Consider the following 23,391-nt stretch of genomic DNA (forward strand, 5'->3'; position numbering starts at 1 on the left):
ACTTCTTAATGCCATGCACATGGTCAAGCAGTCCAGTGCCAGAGGCAGCAAAGCAACCCCAAAACATCAGGGAACCTCTGCCATGTTTGACTGTGGAGACAGTTTTCTTTTCTTTAAAGGCTTTTTTTATTTTCCTGCAAACTCTATGTTGATGCCTTTTCCCAAAAAGCTCTACTTTTGTCTCATCTGACCAGACGTGTTTGGCCTTCTCAGGTAAGTTTTGGCAAACTCAAGCCTGGCTTCTTTGTCTCTGGGTCAGAAGTGGGGTCTTCCTGGGTATTCTACCATAGAGTCCCTTTTCATTCAGACGCCGACCGATAGTAGGGGTTGATGCTGTTGTACCTTCGGATTGCAGGACAGCTTGAACTTGTTTGAATGTTAGTCGAGGTTCCTTATTGACCATCCGCACTATCTTTCGTTGAACTTTCTCGTCAATAATTATTTTCCGTCCACATCTAGGGAGGTTAGCCACAGTGCCATGGGCTTTACACTTATTGATGACACTGCGCACGGTAGACACAGGAACATTCAGGTCTTTGGAGATGGTCTTGTAGCCTTGAGATTGCCCATGCTTCCTGACAATTTTGCTTCTCAAGTCCTCAGACAGTTCTTTGGTCTTCTTTCTTTTCTTCATGCTCAATGTGGTACACACAAGGACACAGGACAGAGGTTGAGTCAACTTTAATCTATTTTAACTGGCTGCAAGTGTGATTTAGTTATTGCCACCACCTGTTATGTGCCACAGGTAAGTACCAGGTACTGTTAATTACACAAATTAGAGACACGTCACATGATTTTTCGAAGGCTTCGAATACTTTTGTCCGACCCATTTTTGGACTTTTGTGTAAAATGATAATGATTTTTTTTCCCATTCTCTTTTGTGTTTTTTCATTGCAAGCAAAATAAATGAAGATATTACTACCAAAGCATTTGTAATTGCAATTATTTTCTGGGAGAAATTGAGCATGATCTGACAGAATTGCAAGCGTGCCAAAACTCTTGGCCAGCACTGTATGTATAAAAAACATGCCTGTTTTGCCTGAGCTTGTAGTAAGATGTAACTTATCTAATTTTTCTTCAACCCTGCAGCCATCTTTTGGATATATTATTACCTCTCCAGAAAAGCGGGAACCATTTGCACTAATTCATCCTTCTGACTTCTCCATTAATGAGAGCTCTCCTCACAATGTCTCCATGGAAGTCAATGAAACTGATAAAACACTAAATCCTGGTGAGTCCACAGTATTGTTAACTTGTTCGACTTAATGGTAGGGGCTCAAAGAAATATTCTGTTAGAACCATTGAGACCTGAAAGAACAGAAATAAATTATTGGAGGATTTTCATCGGATCATCATTTATTTCAACGTTTACAGATGACCTGAGTAAAACCTTTGAGGTATTGCCTCATAGGGTCTCGCCTAAAAGGAACACACAGCCTGGCCCTTGTGAACAGGAGGTAAAGGTAAACAACTCTTTAGAATGACTTCGATGCAAATGCAGCCGTGTTGAAATGTATAAGTGAGCTGTTACAATTCATCATTGTACTGTAAATTGAGTCATTTCATATCACTGGCTTAAGGAGTTGATTTTACTATTTGTCTGCTTTTTAGGATCATAATGCCCCTAAGGCTCTGCTTCACAGCAATGAAGGGCCTGCCTGCATGCCAAGTATTGGAAATCAGAGTTTGATTTCGCCATACAATAACAGTAGTGATCTCATGCTGAGTATCAGCGCAATTGCATCAGCCATGGCAGATGCTTCCATCAGTACTGACCCATCGCAACTGGCTGCCATGATCATGGAGCTGTCCAAGAAAAGTAGGGCGAAGAATGGAATAGAGCCCTCTGAACCCGCAGGACCTAAGGTATTTGTAAATTTGATTTCATGACCATACATTCCAAGTTTTAAAAACCCATTTTATACAGTTGGTGAAAAAGTATCTGGACCTTTTAGAATTTCTCACATTTCTGCATAAAATCACCATCAAATGTGTGTGATCTTTGTCAAAATCACACAGATGAAAAAACTGTTTGCTTTAACTAAAAGCACTCAAACATTTATAGGTTTTCATATTTTAATGAGGATAGCATGCAAACAATGACAGAAAGGGAATACTAAGTAAGTGAACCATCATATTTAATATTCTGTGCCCCCCCCCTTTTTTGGCAGCAATAACTTCTAACAGACGCTTGCTGTAGCTGCAGATCAGTCTACAGGCATGAAAATCTCTCACCTTTTGGTGAAATTCGCCATTTTGAAGTAAAAAAGGATGACCTACGTGAATCGTGTAGATCCGAGGAGAAAATTTTTAAGGGGGGTGGGGGAGGCCGGGTGTAGGCATGTGCCAGTTACCTTCACGGTTTACAATGCTATGAAAACGTCGTGGTTACAAAACCACTAGAATTTTCCGTCATACAGTAGTACGTATTCGTTATTTTTCATGCGTCAAAAATGCAGCCAGAAGTGGCTTGGCGCGGCAGCGCTTACCCTTCCCCTGTTTGATGCTGCGTGTGTCAGTGACGCTATTCCAGCAAACCCCAAAACAAACACTCCAAACACAAGGCGTAAATTCTTCAATTTATTGCTCTCTCAAGTCGTGGTAACTGAAATATACCAAATGAATACATTTAAAACCTTGTACAATCGTATTTTTCCACGTGTGAGTAGCTTCAACAGTTTAGCTTCATGAAAAAGTTCGCCAAAAACAAAACACACATTTTTCTTTCAAATTGAATACACAAAGTTACTAAAAACTTACAAAGACGAATCATAGGCAAGGCTTAGCTAGGAGAGCAACTTAATTGAGGTTAATCACAGCCGCTGAGAGAGAAACAAGTTTGTATGCGGCGGGGGGCAGAGAGTGTCAAATATCGCTAATTGCGACAGATGATCTTGTCCTAAGCACAAATTCACGTTCGCTGGACGAGGAGAGGTCTCACTCCCAATTTTTTTTAGATGAACGCATTTGCCAGCATAGTGAATTTGGTGAGTAATGGTTTCAATCGTTTTCATATTTTGCGGTATGACAAAGTTACTGCCGTTCGTTGCAGCTTGCGTTGAACACTTCCAGAGCTAGCCAAATCACCAGTGAAAAACTAGCTCCCGTTAAGTTGGCGTCAAGCTTGTGTATTTAATGGTAATATAAAAGCAGTGTTGTCAGTAACGCGTTATGTGAGTAATGCGTAACTAATCTGATTACTTTCTTTCAGTAAAGAGCAATCTAACGCAGCCATGCAGATTATACGTTCATACTCCAGATGTGTCTGATAGACATCTGATTTCATACATATAGCCCAGGTTAAAAAAAAAAAAAAAAAACAATTTGGATTGTTCTTGCCGCATGAAAAAATCAGATGTGTGTTGAGCAAAGAAATCAGAGTTGACTGTGGCTATTCCTATTGCACAAAAGTAGGATCAAGAATTAGGAAAATCGTGAAGCGTGGCTTTACTTAGCCCGGTGGTCAGCAACCTGCGGCTCTTTAGCTCTGCCCTAGTGGCTCCCTTGAGCTTTTTCAAAAATGTTTGAAAATGGAAAAAGATGCGAGAGGAAAATATAGTTTTTTTCTTTTAATATGGTTTGTGTAGGAGGACAAACATGAGACAAACATTCTTTTAATTCATTAATATAGTAATGAAGTTAAACTTGAGGCAGAATCTTACAACTGAGTATTCACATGGTGCGTCATTCTCTATAGGATGCAATGCAGGGAAAATAAACATTTAATCATGAAGGCTCATGATGTATTTATAGCCAAATTAGCCATTTTGATAGTAGGCTAATAAAGATACATACAGCATGTGTTGCCTTTATTATAAGGCTTTTAAATTTTTGTGGCTCAAGACATATATATTTTTGGGTCCAATATGGCTCTTTCAACATTTTGGGTTGCCAACCTCTGAAGCCTGTTTGGCGTTTTCCTGGATGAGTTGGTTGCACATTTCCCATGTCAGGATGAAGAGACGCAGTTAATTCAAGCCAGGTGTGAATGTTTAGGATAAACAGCTTTCTCAAGTCCACAGAATCACCGCTAGATAAATGGACAACGCACGTGTGTATTCATTTACTCCTTTGGGGTAATAGCTGCTTCTTCAACAATATTACCAATTAAAAGCCAGTATTTGCCAAAAAGCAAAAAAAAAAAAAAGACATAGCATGATTTAGTTAACTAAACAAAGAAAGTGATTGAAATAAATTAAAACTTTTACTTTCATAACTAAATGGCAAATGATGAAATTTCCCCCACATTCCTAGGCCAACCCTAATGAAGACCAGAATGGCCGGTCGGACAGTCTACATAGTACCGCCTGCGTTGAAGACCAGAGTGCCTTAAACATTGAGAAATACTTAAAGGAGATTTACATGTCTGGCTGCTGTGACACATCTGTAGTACAGAATACCTTTGACCTAAGTGGCTGGGCTGACAACATCAAACAGTCTCGGAGCAACCACACAGAACAAAATGATGAACAAAGTTCAACAAAACGCACGGACAATGAAATGGGCCCAGAAAAAGTAGCAGTTACAAGTGGAGAACCATCATTAAAGACCACTTCTTCCACAATATCTAAGGAAACTGCATTATCTTCTGATAAGACTGTCCGAAAAAAGATTGCAGTTCCTTGTCCTCATTCGTGCTCTCTCAAAGATTCAAGCTCAAAGATATCTATAATGCACGGCGTCCCTCTAGAGAAAATTGCTGCATGTGACAGCATTGTGTATCAGACTGGAAAGACTAGTATTTTCTCAGCAAGACCATCATCAGAATCTGAACCTAAGCTAGAGGAGTTAAATCCACAAGGATCCTATGTTGGGTGCGCCTCAGAGATGCATCCCAACAGTCATATAGGCTCGTCTTCCTCCCCAGTTTGCAACAAACACCAGTCAAGACCTCACCATAGTAAATGTCCATCTCCTCAAATAGAGAAGATGTCTTGCATGGTCCAGCAGCAGAGTGTTAGACATAGTAACTCTCCAGGCAAGAAAGCTTCACTCCGAATCCCCATAGCTGCTTCTCTGTCTCATTGCTCTATGGAAAACCATGTTCCTTCCTTCCAAAGCCCTCAGACCGCAGGCAACTCTGAATCTGGTGAGTAGAAGTTTGTATTTATTTGATAGTCTCTGCTAGTTTGAGTGAGAGCTATCGTGTCTGCAAGAGTATTATAATTTAATAAGTGAAACTATTTGTTAACAGATTTGCCAACAGAACCCCGCGTGGAGGAGACACAGTGTACCTTCAGGCCCTCTACCTCTCCTCTCACTCACTCCTCTCCCAGTCAAAGCACCCCACCTAAAATTAATAGGTACTTTATCAATTCTAAATTGGCAGTTTGAAGTACGGTTTAATGCAGAGGTGTCGAACTGGTCTTCAAAGGGCCGCAGTAGGTGCGGGTTTTTGTCCAAATCAGTGTTTTTTTTGGCAGCCCTTTTAATTTTTGTTTTAATCTTAGTCTTTTGGACGAAAATACTTTTTAGTCTTAGTCATATTTTAGTAATTTCAAAATGTTTTCGCCTATTTTTAGTCGACAGTTACGGAAAATGTTTTCGTCTGTAAAATTCAAAAGTTTTAGTCCAAAAGTTAATGAAGGCTTCCAACAATTCAAATGTATGAACATACAGACAATAATAATAATAATTTCATTTTGTAGAGCGCTTATACCAATGCTCAGAGACTGTTTACAGTTGAAACAAATAAAAACAGCCAGTAACGTGAGCAGAACAAAACAATAAAGAAAATAATTATAAGTTAGAAGCTAGTTTAAAAAGGTGAGTTTTTAACAATTTTTTGAATGAAAGGAAGGTCTGAACAGGTACGGATGGATTTAGAGAGTGAGTTCCCAAGGGAGGGGGCACCAACGGAGAAGGCTCTGTCGCCCCAAGTTTGGTGCGTTCTTTGTTGGGGCAGTGCGAGGATGTTTCCATTAGAAGAGCGGAGATGACGGGAGGGGATGTGGGGACAGTCATCACATATTATAGCGTTTACAAGGACAACACCAACAAGGAAAAGCAGTACATCTGTTTTCAACTAAACCCACTTGGAAGACACGGCATGTATGTACAACAATGTCGTCCGATTGTAAACACTGGGAGGTTTGAGATTTTGTTTTTTGCTGTTCTTGCTAGTCTAGCCAGAAGTTGCAAGCAATCAGTATTTTCCAGTAATTGCTCATTTACCAAACAAAACAGCTGAAGTGGGCTAATGGCTAAATGTCATTTCACCAACTGGCTCTCTTCTAGACTTAGCGACCATAAAAGCCAAATGGCTCTGCTTTAGACTGGCCAGCGTTTTAAGAGGATGTTGGCCATTCTGAAGCTAGTGCTCATGTGACTGCTACGCCAACGCTAGGAGTTACATTTAGCGCCTGATAACTCGGCACAAACCTTAAAAGGCTAAAGCAGCATTGCATATTCTTTTGCCAAGATGAGAAAACAAATCTTAGTGTTTCCAAACAAGCAAGATTAAGCGCAGCCAAGCTTTAGACACATCCTAAACTCCGGTGAAGAGAGTGAGGGAGAGGTGCAGCACATCTCACATGAGTGACACGACCCACTGCTACGATGCTAGCTGACATACTCCACGTAGATTATGAAATTGTCACGCATTGTGAACATATGAAAGAAACAATGTCGCATTTTTGTGTTGTTGTTGTCAGAAGGAAACTGGCATTTATGTCATTATGTTCTAGCATAGACTTAGTTCTAGTCTCCCTAGTCACGTTTTTAGCTCATCGTCATGAAAAAAATGTTCCTTGATGAAATATTTTCGTTATCGTCGTTGTTGACGAAAACAACACTGGTTCAAACCCATAATGAAGACAGCCTTCCGCCAATCTGGTGTTTTACAAGTTTAATCAATTGATTGCAGTCAGGTACTGCATGTTTTAACAGAAACCTCTTTGGTTGAACTGTCTGTGCTGGAGCTGTTGGAACAAAGACCAGGACCCACTGCGGCCCTTTGTGGAATCTGTTTGACACCCCTGGTTTAATGTTTCATGAATGTTTTGACACAGTCATATGACTCATGTAAGGATTTATGTAACTTTTCCTGTGTTGGAGAAAATTATTATTCTCAAATGCCGTGGCTATCTGGATTCTTATAGGTTATTCCCCATATATAAAGCTCTATCGATGATAATTGTTTTGCGATGATCTATATTTTCTTTTACAGTCCTTCAGCAACCAGAGGTATTCTGGCAGGTAAACGCCCAAATCCTGACCTTTCCCCCCAGTCTAGCTACTCCAGCCCCAGTCTAAGCAGACTCACCTACGTCTCAGTGAATGATGCCACCGTTGTTCCAACACCTGCAAGGGAGAAGGTGCGATAGTAGTTTTTATTTTTATTTTTTATCATATATAAATTGTGTTATAATATTGTATTTTGAATGACAATTATTTGTTATAGAATAAATTAATTTGAATTTCATGTAACTGAAGATTACCTCAACTATGTTTCAACCCTTCAAGCACCAAAGTTGCAAAATTTCGACAAGAACATTGCTGACTTTTGTCAGAGCTACATCTGGCTTGTTAAAGTCAGCAATGTTCTTGTCGGAATTTTGGGACTTTGGCGCTTAAAGGGCTAAGCCATAAATCTATCTTATGAATGAGCAAATATATAAATTATTAAAGCTGTTAAATCAATTTATGCTCAACCTCATACCTACCAGTGAAGCAAGCAAACGTACTGAACAAGAAAAAATGTAATTCATACAGTTTATGTAAGTTGTCTTGTAATGTAGTATAGATTAGTAAAGCTAACATAATTTACAATCTAACATTTTTCATCCTGATATTTTTTCACCCTCAGACCGATTGTTCCATGGCGCTCAGCACCACAATCATCAGATTTAGTCCAACTCCACCTGTGGAGCAAGACCCACAGTCTAATGAGAATATTTGTAGTCAATCCAAAAGCCTTGAAGTTCAGCCGAAGCACTCTCAAAGTCTGGAGCAGCTACCAGCACAACACAAAACTTCAGAGACCTCGTCTTGTCGCACTAACCTGAGCTGTGCCCGAAGCCAGAGTGAATGCTGTCCGAGTGAAAAAAATGTTGGTCTTTTGGCAAGCTGTAGGGACCATAAGAACCTAACAGAGTCCAATGTGAAGCAGCTCTCGAAGGTGGACTCGGGCTATAGCAGTAATTCACACATTCCACAAAATTCAACCACAGCAGCATCTCAGACGTCTGAACAGTGGGCAGCTGCAAGCATGTTTCCATCATTATTTTCTGGTGGGCTTGGCATACCACAATCCTACTCATCAGATGGACTACCTTATGGGCCAATTAAAATCAAGCCTCCATATCCTGGCTTGATTGACTTCCCCCACCAACCAGATATGAAATCCCTCTTGGCAGGCTCCCTTGTTAATTCCCAACTAACTCGGCAGTATTTGGGACCTGATGCTCCATTAAATTCGGCGGTCTATCACGTCGGAGCAACAGCAACTGGTCTCCAGAGTGCATCTTCTTCAGGTATGTTTTTTTTTTTATTTATTTATTTTTTTTTTTAGTTCAAAACTAACTTCATATCTAATGATTTCCTCTTCCACTGTAGAGTTAAACTTTGATTCCATGGAATATGACTGCAATTTGTCGAGTATAAAAACTACAGCTGTGCATTAAATCAGTGGTCACATGCATTGTCATTAGACTGGGTCTGGAAAAGAGATGAGAGAATGGAAATTTTCAAATTCAAATCAAAGCAAAACTAATATTTTTAAATCTATGATGGAAGTTTTTCAGTGAATGTACACGTGATGTCTGTTTGTAGGAGGTTCGCATGGGGGTCTTCACACTCAAAACAGACCTGTGAGGTGTCTGATGTTGTTTTGTTGTACCACACAAGGTGGGACACTATACAAATCGTGAATAAAACTAAATGCAACGATGTGGAAGTGAACAAAGATCATCCAGCATCCAGTATTTTTTTATTTATTTTTTTTATTTTTTATTTTTTTTTTTCCTTCACCCTTACGCACAGAGCAGTGTTGTTTTTGGCAACCCTTTTAATTTTCGTCTGTCTTTTGGACGACAATACTTATTAGTCTTAGTCATATTTTAGTCATCTCAAAATGTGCTTGTCTTCGTCTAGTTTTTGTTGACGACAACTCGACTCATTTCATTTAGTTTTAGGACAATGGTTCTTAACCTTGCTAAAGGTACCGAACCCCAGGAGTTCCACATATGAATTCACGGAACCCTTCGGAATTAGATAATTACAACAAGAAAAAAAAAAAATCAAATTCAAAACCAATATATCTCACCTAATATCTAAGTGGATTCCCTCATTTTGACAGCATGTTTTTAAACAGGTCCAGATTTGAGTCCACGATGCCCATCAGTCTGTTTTAGTTCTTCATACCAAGTATGAGTCAACATTCCACTTAGCAAAACAGTTTCTCCTCCCATCAGATAGAGGACAAACAGTTAAAAGAAACTGAATAAAGCACATAAATTGGGGACAACCCAGTCAACAAAAAAAAAATCTAACATGCCACTTTGCTTAGATTTAGTCAGTGTACGACAATAGGGCCCTGAGGGTCCTTTGTCGAACCCCTTAGACTTACTCACTGAACCCATGCTAAGAACCACTGTTTTAGAAGAGTACTAGAAATGTTTTCGTCTGTAAAATAAAAAAAAAAAAAAAAGCATAATACACACTCACAGGTCAACATATGATTTTTAATGAATGATACCCACCTGGATGCCACGAACTGTGTTTTTAAAAAAATAAAAAGGCCAAGAGTTTAAGAGGACACGCGAATGCTATGCTATTGCTATGAGTTACATTTAGTGTGTGATGATCACTCAGGACAGACCTTTGAATCCCAAAGCAACATTGTATATTCTTTCTGGCCAAGATATGAAAACAAATCTTACCGTACGTGCAAGCTGGAGTGACTGGCGACATCATTAGTGACACAACCAGACACTGCTACGATGCACACTTATGACACATAAAATGTCACACATTGTGAACATGTGATGGAAACTATTGCGCATTTTCGTCTCGTTCTCGTCTCGTCAAATGAAAACTGGCATTTGTATCGTTATGTTTCAGTCTGCCAAAACACATTTTTAGCTCGTTATTGTCTCATTACCATCATGAAAAAGTGTTAGTTGACGAGAACAACACTATCACAGAGATTGTTCCAGATTCTCTGAATCATTGGATGATGTCTTAATCATATTGCCAATGGACCTAATTAGAGGTATTTACACATTACAAATAGCTGAAAGACTAATTTTTTCCAGCCTCTTATTGACACCTAACTCAACATTTTTTTTTCTTCTAGTTTTTAGATTTGTTGAAACCATGAAATTTAAAATCAACATATTTTTCCACTAAAATGATAGTTTCTCATTTTAAAACTTTGGTCTGTCACCTATGATCTATTTTGAATAAAATATTGAAATATGGCACTTCCCCATCATTTTACTTTTTGTTTACAATTTGCATAGCGGGCCAACTATTTTAGAATCCGGTTTGTAAATAGTTGGCCATCTAATGAGCATGAAGTGAAACCTTTTAAGGTCACGTTACATGCATGGACGCAGTGTGACGTTTCACGCACGGATAGCTATTCATTGTGTATTGCCACAGGACCCTTTCACACATGGCTGCTGTTTGCGTGTACAGGCCTTTAGGACTTATTCTGGCAGATGCCATCCGTTAAAGCGTGAATCCACACTCCATTAAATTGATGTTTTAACTGCAGTTGTCATAGGCTTGTTTAAGATGGTCTTTTTTTTTTTCTTTTTTCTAAAAATTTTGTTTCAATTTTGTTTTTTTAAGACATGACCAACGGTCAGCTACCAGTGAGGCAAATCCACCCTATAGCACAATCTTTAGGGATAGGTAGTGCTACTGGGTCCCATCACCTTACCAGATCCACTCATAGCCATCAAGACGTTGGCCTACTGGGAAAATTCTACAGTCAATATGGTGGAGAGCCAATGGTAGCAAGTGGTCTTGATGAATTACGAGGTAAAGGTTAATTTTAATTTGCTTACATATGGAGTACAAGAGAAGAAAGTATTGGTTCTGTATCAATGTCTGTTTTGGCTTAATCTTCAGTTCAAGTGGTGGTGCCTGAGGAGCTGCAGTTTCCTCATGCTTGCTGTGTGGGAATTGCTTCACAGACCTCACTAAGCATCTTTAACCCTTCTGAAAGATGGCAACAAGTGTCAATAACCGTTGCGAGTCTGTCAATTGATGGTGAAAAGGTATTTTTTTAGTGGTGATAAGTCAAAGGACATACATAGCATATCACTGTTATTCAAGTATTTTGTCTTCTACCCTAAAAGCTGCAGGTGGATACTTTACCTTATCAATGGCTGATCATTAAGAACAAGACGATCATTGGTCCTAAAAGTACTGAAGAACAGAAAGTTTTGTTTATCCCGCCAAAGGCTGGTGTTTACCAGTGTGCCCTCAGTGTTTGCTCTTGGCCTGCATCTGCCAACACTGAATTAGCGAACAGGGCAAGTATTTTTGCCAGAAGGGTGGTGCTAGTTGCCATTGCAGAGAGTCCTTCAGTCGAGGTAAGCCAATTATAGAAGTCTGTTTTTCACCTTGAACATTTTCATAATGTAAAAAGGGCATCAGTACAGACCTAAATGCAAGAGCAACATTTACTGTTCTCCTTCACATAATAATCTAATTAATATATTCATTTTGCTTCTTAGGTTGAAGCAGGCAAATCTGGATGTTTGGATTTTGGAGATCTACCGGAAGGCAGTTCCAAATCCCTTCTTCTGAAAGTTATCAATATGACCCAAGCCACAGTTCCAATAAGGCTTGTCATCAGCGCTGTAAGTCAACACAATACATATTCGTTACCTACTTTGCACATGGACATGCATCGACTCCAGTGACAGCTGCTCTCTTTGTTTATCAGTGTGCAGGGTCCGAAGCTCAGTTCAACTTAATATAGTCAAACTAATTCTTGCTTTATTATATTCAAATCTTATTTAAAAACTAAAGGGTAACCTCATTTTCTTGAATTCTTTCAGAAGGCTACATCATGGCGCTGCTTTACGTTGTCCAAACAGCACATTTCTGAAACATCAGAGGCAACACAACCAACAGGTCACGTGACCCCACTGTCGGCTCCTTCTCTGGTGAATCATGTGATGCATGCCAGCTTCGGAGAGGTTAGTTTTGTTATGTTTTTTCAACATTTTTCAGCATTTCTGAATTTTAAAAAAATCTGCAAATTAAGGGTTATGAACCAATACTTTTAACTAATGTTCACTGTAACCCAAACGAAGAATTCACTTTTAGCCAACTGTGCCAGTACTTACCTGTATTTCTACAGTTCATAATGGTTAATTTACTCTATAACCCCATGTAGAGGTCAAAATGTAGAATAGTTTAATTTCCACTACAGCACCATGTTGTAGACAAATACATTAGACAGCCAAGGGAGTAGCGACCGGCATTTTACCCCTGAATGCCTGCAACATGAAGCAATTGTCAGAGAATCCTAAAACTTAAAAAATAAGGTCCTAATTGTATTTTTTTCAAATTTGTAGAGAAAGAAAAATCAAAATATGTGTAATAGGCGCTCTAATATCTATAACCCTAGCTAAATCCAGATTTTTTTTCTCATGGAACCTGCAGATGCAGGTGTTGACTTGCATCCATCATTTTTTTTCTTTTTTTAAATTTCAAAATTCTAAATTAGTGTCAAAATAATGAAATTCTGAGTATCAAATTTGATACACTAGGCTAGGAGGGGTTAAATGCAGAATTAGAAATAGGAAAATGCTTGTGTTAATAATTATAATATGAGAATTAAAACAGTAAATGTCTATAGAACCCCTTTCCCATCAATGTTGCACTGTCAGCACTGGCTCAAAAAAATCTGAAGATCAGGTGAAGGGATGTCAAGATGTAGTGGTTCACGTGGTGTTTTTAATAGTGTTTGACAGTTTCAAACAATATCAACATGCTAACCCACCATGCCAACCAACCAAACAACACAAGATGTGCAGGGGAGTCCATCGCGTTTTCCCGTGCCTTCTCTAATTCAAATGACATGCGGTCTGACCCCAAACCAGCGAAACGCTTCTTGAATTGATCACGTGGTGCCGTGTTACAGGACGGTTCAAACGTCATTGCTGATGTCATCAAGCGAGTCTTCGCTTTGTGGTTGCACAAATTACTTGACACACTTTTCAAAGTCTTTGTTCATTTAGTTCATCACTACTTTCAACCAGGATTGTAAAAAAAATAAATAAATAATAATAATCTTGTGTTGTAAAGAGACCTTACCCACTCACAAGCTTGTGTGATTTTATTCTTTTTTTTTTTTTTTTCTAGAATCCAGAGTGTTTTATGGTTTGGGTTCACTTTAAGGCCTTGCAAAAGTACACAACTTCTTCAGGTATGACTTTGTTCATTGTTTAAGTTGCATTCTTAGACTGTACAAGACTATGTATTGTCCTTTTTTCATGTGTTATTTCAAAAAAAAATATATATATTTTCACAATTTGAAAAAGTTTCCAAGGGGATTAACATTTCTGTAGCATTTGTATCTCAAAGATGGAGAATTATTATTTCTTAATACAGTGATACCTCGACATACGGTTACTTCGACATACGATCTTTGCGACATCCAGCGTAAAATTTGACTCGCCATTTGTTTCTACATCCGACGACATTCTCGAAATACGATGACATGACAGCGCCGCAGATGGACGCGTGGCGTTTCTTGTGAGAGAAATCACAGGTTTCAAAAAGGTTGGTACAGGTGGTGAAACAAGGAAAAAGGCGACACTTACCGTTGAAATGAAGATGCAAATGATAGAAAAATATGAGCGTGGTATGCGCATCCGTGAACTGGCTCAACAATGCAGCCGTAGAATGTCTACTATCTCCACGGTCCTCCTCCGACTTCCATTGGCCAGTCTTTATTGGTTGAGGTGAACACAACACACCTACTGTCCGCCGCAGTTGACGGTGGTTTCCACAAACATTAAAAGTGACGGTAAACTCAACTGCACCGCCCCCTTTCTCACGTCAGCGACGGGGTGCGTTCAGGTACAGCACACAAAATACGTCTGGCACATTAGAACCCGATTCTTTACATCATTACAGGAATTATTCTTATTATTTTATTATTCATGTTTCATTAATAATTTGTTTTGCTATGTGTAATTGTTATTTGCAATTGTACCAGCAGTATTTATTAAGGATTTAGTGTAGGTTTTCGGGCTGTGGAACTTCGTATGTAGAGGTACCCCTGTATTTCTTTCATCCAGACTTTTTCCGAGGTTAGGTGGTGGGCACAGCAGCTTCAGCAGTGAAGCCCAGACTTTTCTCCATAGCATAACTTAATCCAGTATATCAAACATGATTTCTTTAAGTCAATAAAGTTTTAACTCCAATATTTTGAAATAATACATTTTAGAGCTTTAATTTTTTTATACCGTGATACCGCAATATTTCAGCTCAAGTTTGCCATGTTGGCTCATGCCTAGTTTTGTAACCCACAATACATTAAATACTTAATTTTTATTAAAATATACCCTTTCAATTTTGCCATGGTTTTCTGGAATATAAGGTTCTGTTAAAAATGATACTGTGCCAGAAATACAAAACCTTTGCATTTGTTTGTAGGGGACTTGGGTCAGGCTGAAGAATACAATGCACGTGTGGACGTAGAAGTTGACTCACCTGGTGCGAGTCATGTGATCAAAAGTGTTCCGATCAGAGCTAGGTCCGGAACTGCGAGGGTGCACGCACCGAAAGATGTGCAGGTACTGTATTTTATGTGGATTTTCGTTTCCTGATGTCTGAAGACCTTTGTTTTACAAAAACATGTTATTCATGTTTCACTCAATATTACAGGATTAATCCATTAGGAATATTCATGTGCTATAGAATTATTCCTACCACTTGAAGCAGAGGGCTAAATTCGTTGACTCTCAACAACAACAACAAAAAAGTGGACAAGTCCTTGAGGATGTTACCCATAATGTTAGGCAACCTACACTCGCTCCCCACTTTCTACGGTTCAGGCATATATAGTGTGTTTGGATATTTGGCACATCCACGTCGCATTTGTCACTGCCACACAAAGCTATACCTTATTCAGTGTTCATGTCACTTGACACCAAGTCCCACTAGTTTTCTTTGAGGCAGTCTGAAGCTATTAAAACACACAAAAAAAACAAACAAACAAACACGTCTGTAAATTCACAAAGAAAAAAAATCCTCTTTATCTACTCTAACTTGCTATCGGTGATACCCGGTCTCTCTCCACCTTCTCTTCGTTTTGAATAGGAAATTCAACAGTGACAATCGTAGCAAATCATTATAAGTTGGATTTTCCAGAAAATGGAAATGCCAGTTGTTGTCATTTCAGATCAGAGGTAGGTAGAGTAGCCCAAAATTTTGAAGAGTAGCGTTACTTCAAAATAATATTACTTAAGTAAATGTAGTCATCCAAAAAAATGTACTAAAGTACGAGTAAAATACTATTTGGTGAAAGATATACAGTACTTATGCAATGAGTAACATTAACATAACTGCTTAAGAAGATTCTTCTTATTGATTTATTTTTTTTCACCGCACAAAATTATCTATATGAACTGTTGTTGTTATTATTATGGACTCTAACATATTACATAACAACATTAGGCAGGCCAAAGGAAAAAAAAACCAAAACATTAAATTCCGGTTAGAGAAAAACTACAGAAATGAGCATTGTTCGTCCAAAGAGCATGAGTGCCCTCAAGTGCAGAAAACATTTCCCATCATGAAACTAAAAGTATCGTATTTCAGGTTTCCCTTGGTCAATCGGCGCCAAATTAAAACTAAGAGAGATTAAAATCCATGCTTTTGAGTCATTTTGACGCCAGCGCTGTATGTCAATTACTTAATTAATTTTTTACGGTGCTTTAACGATACAATGTCATCATAGAATGGCAAGCTAGAGTCACTTTGGTATAATGAGGTCATGTGATTAATGTCGCAACGTCTCATTGGTGAAACTGGTTGAGCCACTGTTGGCGTCTGGCAAAAAAAACAAAAAACGTAAAATCTATTTTGTTTTGTTTTATTTAACGACTAATGTAGCGGAGTAAGAGAAGCGTTTCTTCACAAATTTACTCAAGTAAAAGTAAAAAGTGTGGTTTAGTAAAACTACTCTTACAATTTGGCTCCATTTTTCTCAAAAAGGTACTCATATCTGTTTGTGTATATTTTGTTACAGAATGTCAGCCTACGTGCCCCACTGGGTAAATCTTCTCAAAAGACACTTCCATTAAAGAATGCTGGGAACATTGGTGTTTGGCTGAAACTCAAGGTAATTATTTACGCCTTTAATTTGTATTTGTATTTTATTAGGATCCCCATTAGCTGATGAACACATCCGCTACTCTTCCTGGGGTCCACACAAAATTAATTAAAGTAGAACTTTAGATAAGTTTGACATTTTGTGCTGGTTTATGTGTAATGAAGGGCTATTCTAAAAGAATGAAACTGATTTCATGACATGGCCTCATAATTATCATATTTCAAGGACTTTTGCGATGACAGTATTTACGATGATATGGGAAGTGTAAAATTAATATTGTATAAAGTTTCTTTGTGGCTTACGTGGGAAGTCTCCGGAAACCTCTGATGACCTTCAGGATAAAACCAGTCAAGTAAGAACAGAAAATGATGAAAAACAAGCCAGAAAAAAAGTTCATTCTTTTTGAATAATCCTGTACAGTTTTAAAACTACTCATTGTTGTGTTGGTGTTTACTCCATTTCCAGCACTTATTACTGTTTTTACGATGATTATTTATTTTTTTGTCTTTTTGCCACTGCCCTTTCCAAGTCTTAACTTTTGTGTTTTGGTTCTGTATGTGCCCTTTTTCCTTCTGTCTTCCGCTTTTTTTTAATAGTGCAATGAAGTTGAGGACTGTTTCTCAGTGAAACCTGATGAACTGTTCCTCGCAGTAGGAGAGGAGCAAGGTGTTGTGGTCTCATTTAACGCATGGGGTCCCAAGAAATATAAAGAGAGGTATACAGATACAGTATGCACACTAATCTTAGGTGATATAATGATATACTTTGTTTATCCCCAAATTGATAGGAACTTTATAATAGTCATATTTTTAATGGAAAGGCCATATGTGGTAACTGCACACTACACTGAGGGGCTGCCAACTACCAAATTGATAGGAACTTTATAATAGTCATATTTTTAATGGAAAGGCCATATGTGGTAACTGCACACTACACTGAGGGGCTGGCAACTGTCTCAGCATTATCACAGAAAGGCCACTTGATGATTCAGAACCAACAAACCAGCGGTTGACTGTAGTTTGTCATCTAATTCACGGTTGAACTCATGGTACATGAATAACATTTCATAAACTACTAGGTGGGTGAACACAAATTGCAACTACCGGTACTACCACATTGGAAAGATGTTTGCCCCCCCCCCCCCCCCCCCCAAAAAAAAAAAAAAGAATAATAATGAATAAATGACATATTTATTGATAACTTTTTACAAAAGACTGAAATGATGCTGTGAATTCCCCCCTCTCAACCAGTATGTGAGTAATGCATTCAATACAATTGGAAATAGCACTTGCCAATAGAACAGAAAACAACTTGTAACCCACATAGCTCAGAACCCAATTTGTTTCATTATCATATTAAATGATTATATTGTGCTAGCACAATAGTCTTAAAAGTTAAAACCACTTCCGAGCATTATTAGATACAAGACATTCCTTCCATTTGTGCAAAATTGGGTTTTGAGCAAAGCTGAGTTGTCGTATGTGTTCATCAAATAATTCAAATGTTATAAGAAATTAAGAATGTAGCATATCACTATCGTGACACAGTATTTTGCTCAAAGTATTTGCTCACGTTCCTTGACTCTTCAATTTAAATGGCATCCCATTCCTAATCTATAGGTTTTATTGTGTTGTAGCAACAATAGTTTTAGCTTTTCGGTGAAGGGTTTCTTTAACCCCTGGGTGTTATTTGTCCATTTTTTGGCTTTTTTCGTTTTTTTCTGTGTTTAAAAGGGAAAAAAGCATATGAAAAAATACACTAGGGAGCTGATATTTCCTGCAGGATACTAAATCATGTAGAAGTTCGAAATGGCACCATCCGGCAATTTCTAACTTATTGCAAACAAGCTGGGAAGATTTGCACTAAACTCTTGTTATTTTGCCATTTTTTGGCTCATTGACTCCCATTATAAATCATGATTTTTGATATGCTGTAAACCTGATGTTTTATAATGCATTTTCCGTGATTATTGATGCAATCGCTTCTTTGGCGAGTCAAAAACATGCAGATAAAAAAAATTTTGTGTTGACACCCAGAAGTCACTAGATGGAGCCATAGGCCAATACATGAATTTGCTTGCGAAGCTAGCTTCAGATCGGTCAAAAATTAATGCAATAAAGACGGTTGGCTTTACCAAAAAAATGGTGTCAATGTTGTCTGAGCTCACTTTCAGTCTATTTGGGCATGCGTATTTGCAATTTTGCACGTTTGCACAAGACAATAAAAAGGTACTTCCCGGAAATGCAAAAAAACCAAAACAAAAAACCACGTGTTTATTGTTGTCGTTTGAATTTCAACTTTTATTGGTCGGGTGTTTGAATTTCTTTACTCTCGTTGGTTCTGGGCATTTTGGGAGTCTCTGTTCTCGCGAGGATCACCATTTTGCATTTCTTCCAACACAACTGTGATCGATGGCGGCGAGAAGTATTTCACCGCAGGACACGATTCGAATGGTGTTAGAAAATCCTGATTCCGACGACGACGACCTTTGTTCGGACGCTTCTTTGGAGAGCCCAGAAGACATTGAACAAATTCTTCCGGACTTTCGATGCCGGAGGAGGACGGCTTTGATGACGAGGATTAGGAAATAGTTGACAACATAACGAGATGAAAGCGGGGAGCAGAAGGCGGGGGCACGGACATGACCACGTTCAGGCGCATGACGAAAATGACGGCGATCGAGGTAATGACGAGCGTGAGTAAGCAAATGTTTTGCATATCAAGGTTTGTCTTGTAAAAGCTGATCAAAGATCAAAGCTGTTATTGTTGTGTGCGCTTGTGCTTTGCAGGCCTGTGGCACATACTCCTGCCGCCGGCGCGCACTCAGGTGGCCAATGTGTGAGCTTTTTCACATGCCGGACATTTCGTCATGCAGCGCGTTTGTGCTGTTCACGGAGATCTACCCTCGTTTGTGCTGTTCACGGAGATCTACCCTGAGTGGAACGTGAAGAAAAGCTACAAGCGCCGACTATTTCTTGAGGAACTTGGCAAGGCTCTAATTCGGCCAGAAGTCCTAAAACGGGAACCACCGCCTTCTGCCGAAGGCTTGGTTGAGCAGCGAGCTGGACCCCCGTCCAAGCGCAAACAATGTGGCCTTTGCACAAAGCCACTTCGGGCTTCGAACATAATAATAAATAATAATACATTTTATTTATAACGCACTTTACATTTGAACAACAAATCTCAAAGTGCACATCATGAATTGTGTATGTTGTTATTATGTTAACTGTTATATTGTATGTATGTTTTGTAAAATTGTTAACATAAATTCTATCATCAAATCAGTTATTGTCACGTTGTCACAGTCTTGTTCTAAAAAAAAAAAATCTATTGTTACGACTTTTACTTATCCAATGATGTAATTATGTAATATAAAATATTTTAGTTTGATTTATATATAGCCTATATAGCATAGTTAGTTTTACTATTAGGATAATGCTGCTATTATTGTCCATAGGGGGCCAAAACAAAAAAACTATATGTTTAGATAGGTCTGATGCCACTGAACATTGTGAGTGGATGAAAGTGAAAAAATATTCAGAAATAACTTAGTTATCACACTTCAAAGGAAAAGCCATTTTTTTGGACAAGATCACAAGAGTTGAATGTAAATGAGAAAACTGCAATTGTGTAAAAAGTGGGTGTGCATAAAAAAATTGGTTGTTACGACTTGTGGACTTATTCAAACCTCTAACTGTGATATGGAATATTCAAATTAGACTTTTGTTTTATATATATATATATATATATATATATATATAGCATAGTTAGTTTTGCTATTAGGATAATGCTGCTATTATTGTCCATAGGGGGCATTAAAAAATAAAAATTAAAAAAACTATATATGTGTAGATAGGTCTGATGCCACTGAACATTTTGAGTGGTTGAAAGTGAAAAAATATGCAGAAATGACTTAGTTATCACACTTCAAAGGAAAAGCCATTTTTTGGACAAAATCACAAGAGTTTAGTGTAAATGAGAAAACTGCAAATGTGTAAAAACTGGGCATGCATAAAAAAATCGGTTGTTATGACTTAACGACTTATTCAAGCCTCTAACTATGTGATATGGAATATTCAAATTAGACTTTTGTTTTTTATATATATACAGCATAGTTAGTTTTGCTATTCGGATAATGCTGCTATTATTGTCCATAGGGGGCATTGAAAAATAAAAAAAATAAAAAACTATATATGTGTAGATAGGTCTGATGCCACTGAAGATTTTGAGTGGTTGAAAGTGAAAAAATATTCAGAAATGACTTAGTTATCACACTTCAAAGGAAAAGCCATTTTTTGGACAAAATCACAAGAGTTTAGTGTAAATGAGAAAACTGCAAATGTGTAAAAACTGGGCATGCATAAAAAAATCGGTTGTTATGACTTAACGACTTATTCAAGCCTCTAACTATGTGATATGGAATATTCAAATTAGACTTTTGTTTTTTATATATATACAGCATAGTTAGTTTTGCTATTCGGATAATGCTGCTATTATTGTCCATAGGGGGCATTGAAAAATAAAAAAAATAAAAAACTATATATGTGTAGATAGGTCTGATGCCACTGAAGATTTTGAGTGGTTGAAAGTGAAAAAATATTCAGAAATGACTTAGTTATCACACTTCAAAGGAAAAGCCATTTTTTGGACAAAATCACAAGAGTTTAGTGTAAATGAGAAAACTGCAAATGTGTAAAAACTGGGCATGCATAAAAAAATCGGTTGTTATGACTTAACGACTTATTCAAGCCTCTAACTATGTGATATGGAATATTCAAATTAGACTTTTGTTTTTTATATATATACAGCATAGTTAGTTTTGCTATTCGGATAATGCTGCTATTATTGTCCATAGGGGGCATTGAAAAATTAAAAAAAATAAAAAACTTTATATGTGTAGATAGGTCTGACGCCACTGAACATTTTGAGTGGCTGAAAGTGAAAAAATATTCAGAAATGACTTAGTTATCACACTTCAAAGGAAAAGCCATTTTTTGGACAAAATCACAAGAATTTAGTCAAGATAAAATAACGCCCAAGGGTTAAGGTTTAGAATTGTGTTTATTAGGGTTGGGTATTGAGCATCGATGGGACCCGGTTCTAACACTCCGGTTCTCCCGCAACCGTTCGAATTTTTAAATTTCAATTCCATGTTTCGATGTCCTGAACGCCAAGCGGAAAAAAAATGCTGCCGAAAACCACGAAGAAGCCACCAGAAACGCGTGTTGGTGCATTGCAACTTGATTACAAACATGGACATGGTGCGGTGGCGCTCAAAAGTTTGGCTTAACTTTACAAAAAAATGACCAGTCAGCTCAGTGCAACATTTGCAACACAACTATATCATGATATCACGCAAAGGTGGCTACATGACCAATTATGCACGACCGGTTTCATGGAATATAGCCTAAGTGCCAAATGCAAAGCTAGCCGAGTGCTACTTAGTTGACACGCTGCGCCGTCAGAACCAGGTAAGTAAAACAATACATTAGGTCTGTCTTCTGCTGTTCCCTCAATCCGACCCTGAATTAAGCAGTAGATGATGGATGGATGGAAAATAGTACGAGAATAAGTCGTATTATTACGTCGGGCTATAGTCGATATCATGTATATAGAACTAGATGCAAAATGACAGCGGCGTTAGAACATATAAAGAGAAATAGATGCAAAATGACACTCGCTGGCGGTACTAAACAGCTGCCATTTTAAAGCAGTAGACACCGCCGTTAAAATCAACAGTATTAAAAGGATTTTTGTTTTGGAATCTGTTGTGTTGCTTATTTATAAAGAATCAGCCATATGAAGCATTCGATTACTTTTTTAATGAACTCATGAACTTTTAATGAACGCAGTGAAAACATAGCACCACATCACAAAGCATCCTAGCCAGACGCTCTCATCTCTTCTTCTCAGCATTATACGTACACTCCTACAGCACCACTCACTGGCCTAACTGGTATTGTCACAACATAAACATTGCATGTGTCTGTAAACAAAACAGAATTGGTTTTACAAATAGGGAAACCTTATTATTTTGCCTCATGTACATCAAATTATAATCAATAGAAGCATTTCTACTAATGCTTCGTTGTAGCTCCCAGCTAAGGTAAATGTATGGCAAAAGAACATAAGTACCGGTAAATGTTTTCTTCGTGAGCTTTTCAAAAATAAACATCTTTGTGAAAGTGCACTCCTGTGGAAAGAAACTTCATCACATTCGAGTTCAAAGACTGATATTTATATACAGGTTAAAAATAACCCTGTTAGAAGTTCATATAATTTATTTCATATTAATTGTATTAATGATAATAATTTTAAATTCATATAAATAATAATAGTAGATTTTAAATTCATATAATTAAAAAAAAAAAAATCGAGACGTTTAGACATTTATATAAACTAATAAATTTTTAAACTATATATTTTTTGACCCTGCCTCTTAAAAGAATTGGAATCGAGAATCGTCCGAAACCGGAATCGAAACATGGAACCGGAATCGTTCAATTTCAGACGATGCCCAACATTAGTGTTTATGTTGATATTTGACCATTATGAAAAGGCTACAACAATTAATCGATTAATAAATTAGTTGCCAACGAATTTGATAATCAATTTTTGCCGGAAGCTATGAGCAGTCCAATTTGGGTCCTTGTTTGTGTGTAATGTGAGGCTGCGTGCGTAATTAGAGCAAGAGAGAAAGTTCACTGCTACACTCAGGTTGGGTTGCTGAATTTAATAACTTTACGAATAGTTGGATTGTCTTTTGTGTTGTTGGATCTAGTGTGCCTCCATCAGAAGTGAGTAAATGAAACCAATAGTATTTTTTGTATTCTTTCTTGATGAGACATTACTGCTTAGCTCTGAGTGCTAAGCTAGATAGCGATTATGCTAATCAGTGTCTTAAGTGTCTGTATTGTTTTTTTGGAGAAGCATATTAGCACTTTAGTAATTTTTAGATAGTTGTCTCATTTCTTCTTATAAAGAAATCACATTCATATTTGAGCTTAGTCTCCTTCACAACAAACTCCCTTTAAAACTGTAAATGGTCATACAAGAGAGTGATTTGGATTGTATTTTTGGAC

General features: G+C 37.8%; 1 protein-coding gene and 1 long non-coding RNA gene across 9 annotated transcripts in view; both read left to right on the plus strand.

The window, feature by feature from the left end:
* The window catches only part of cep192 (centrosomal protein 192), a 95,862-nt gene that overhangs the window by 34,831 nt on the left and 37,640 nt on the right, over positions 1 to 23,391 (plus strand). For 5 of the 8 annotated variants that reach the window (XM_057833789.1, XM_057833782.1, XM_057833788.1 and 2 more), the window contains 16 exons: positions 1,090 to 1,231; positions 1,375 to 1,463; positions 1,612 to 1,866; positions 4,255 to 5,089; positions 5,195 to 5,303; positions 7,169 to 7,316; positions 7,808 to 8,474; positions 10,798 to 10,989; positions 11,080 to 11,228; positions 11,310 to 11,546; positions 11,691 to 11,816; positions 12,018 to 12,158; positions 13,330 to 13,393; positions 14,629 to 14,768; positions 16,226 to 16,318; positions 16,906 to 17,024. In XM_057833789.1, the coding sequence (XP_057689772.1) occupies positions 1,090 to 1,231; positions 1,375 to 1,463; positions 1,612 to 1,866; positions 4,255 to 5,089; positions 5,195 to 5,303; positions 7,169 to 7,316; positions 7,808 to 8,474; positions 10,798 to 10,989; positions 11,080 to 11,228; positions 11,310 to 11,546; positions 11,691 to 11,816; positions 12,018 to 12,158; positions 13,330 to 13,393; positions 14,629 to 14,768; positions 16,226 to 16,318; positions 16,906 to 17,024 (3,506 nt within the window). The remainder of the gene's footprint in view (positions 1 to 1,089; positions 1,232 to 1,374; positions 1,464 to 1,611; positions 1,867 to 4,254; positions 5,090 to 5,194; positions 5,304 to 7,168; positions 7,317 to 7,807; positions 8,475 to 10,797; positions 10,990 to 11,079; positions 11,229 to 11,309; positions 11,547 to 11,690; positions 11,817 to 12,017; positions 12,159 to 13,329; positions 13,394 to 14,628; positions 14,769 to 16,225; positions 16,319 to 16,905; positions 17,025 to 23,391) is intronic. The other 3 variants (XM_057833786.1, XM_057833787.1, XM_057833785.1) reach the window with 2 other exon arrangements.
* LOC130914523 (uncharacterized) lies at positions 17,475 to 19,593 on the plus strand. The gene is made up of 2 exons (XR_009062949.1): positions 17,475 to 18,992; positions 19,099 to 19,593. It is a non-coding gene; the product is annotated as an uncharacterized LOC130914523 (long non-coding RNA).

Source organism: Corythoichthys intestinalis, chromosome 4 (genome assembly GCF_030265065.1).
Source record: "Corythoichthys intestinalis isolate RoL2023-P3 chromosome 4, ASM3026506v1, whole genome shotgun sequence".
In the NCBI taxonomy this organism is placed as follows: domain Eukaryota; kingdom Metazoa; phylum Chordata; class Actinopteri; order Syngnathiformes; family Syngnathidae; genus Corythoichthys; species Corythoichthys intestinalis.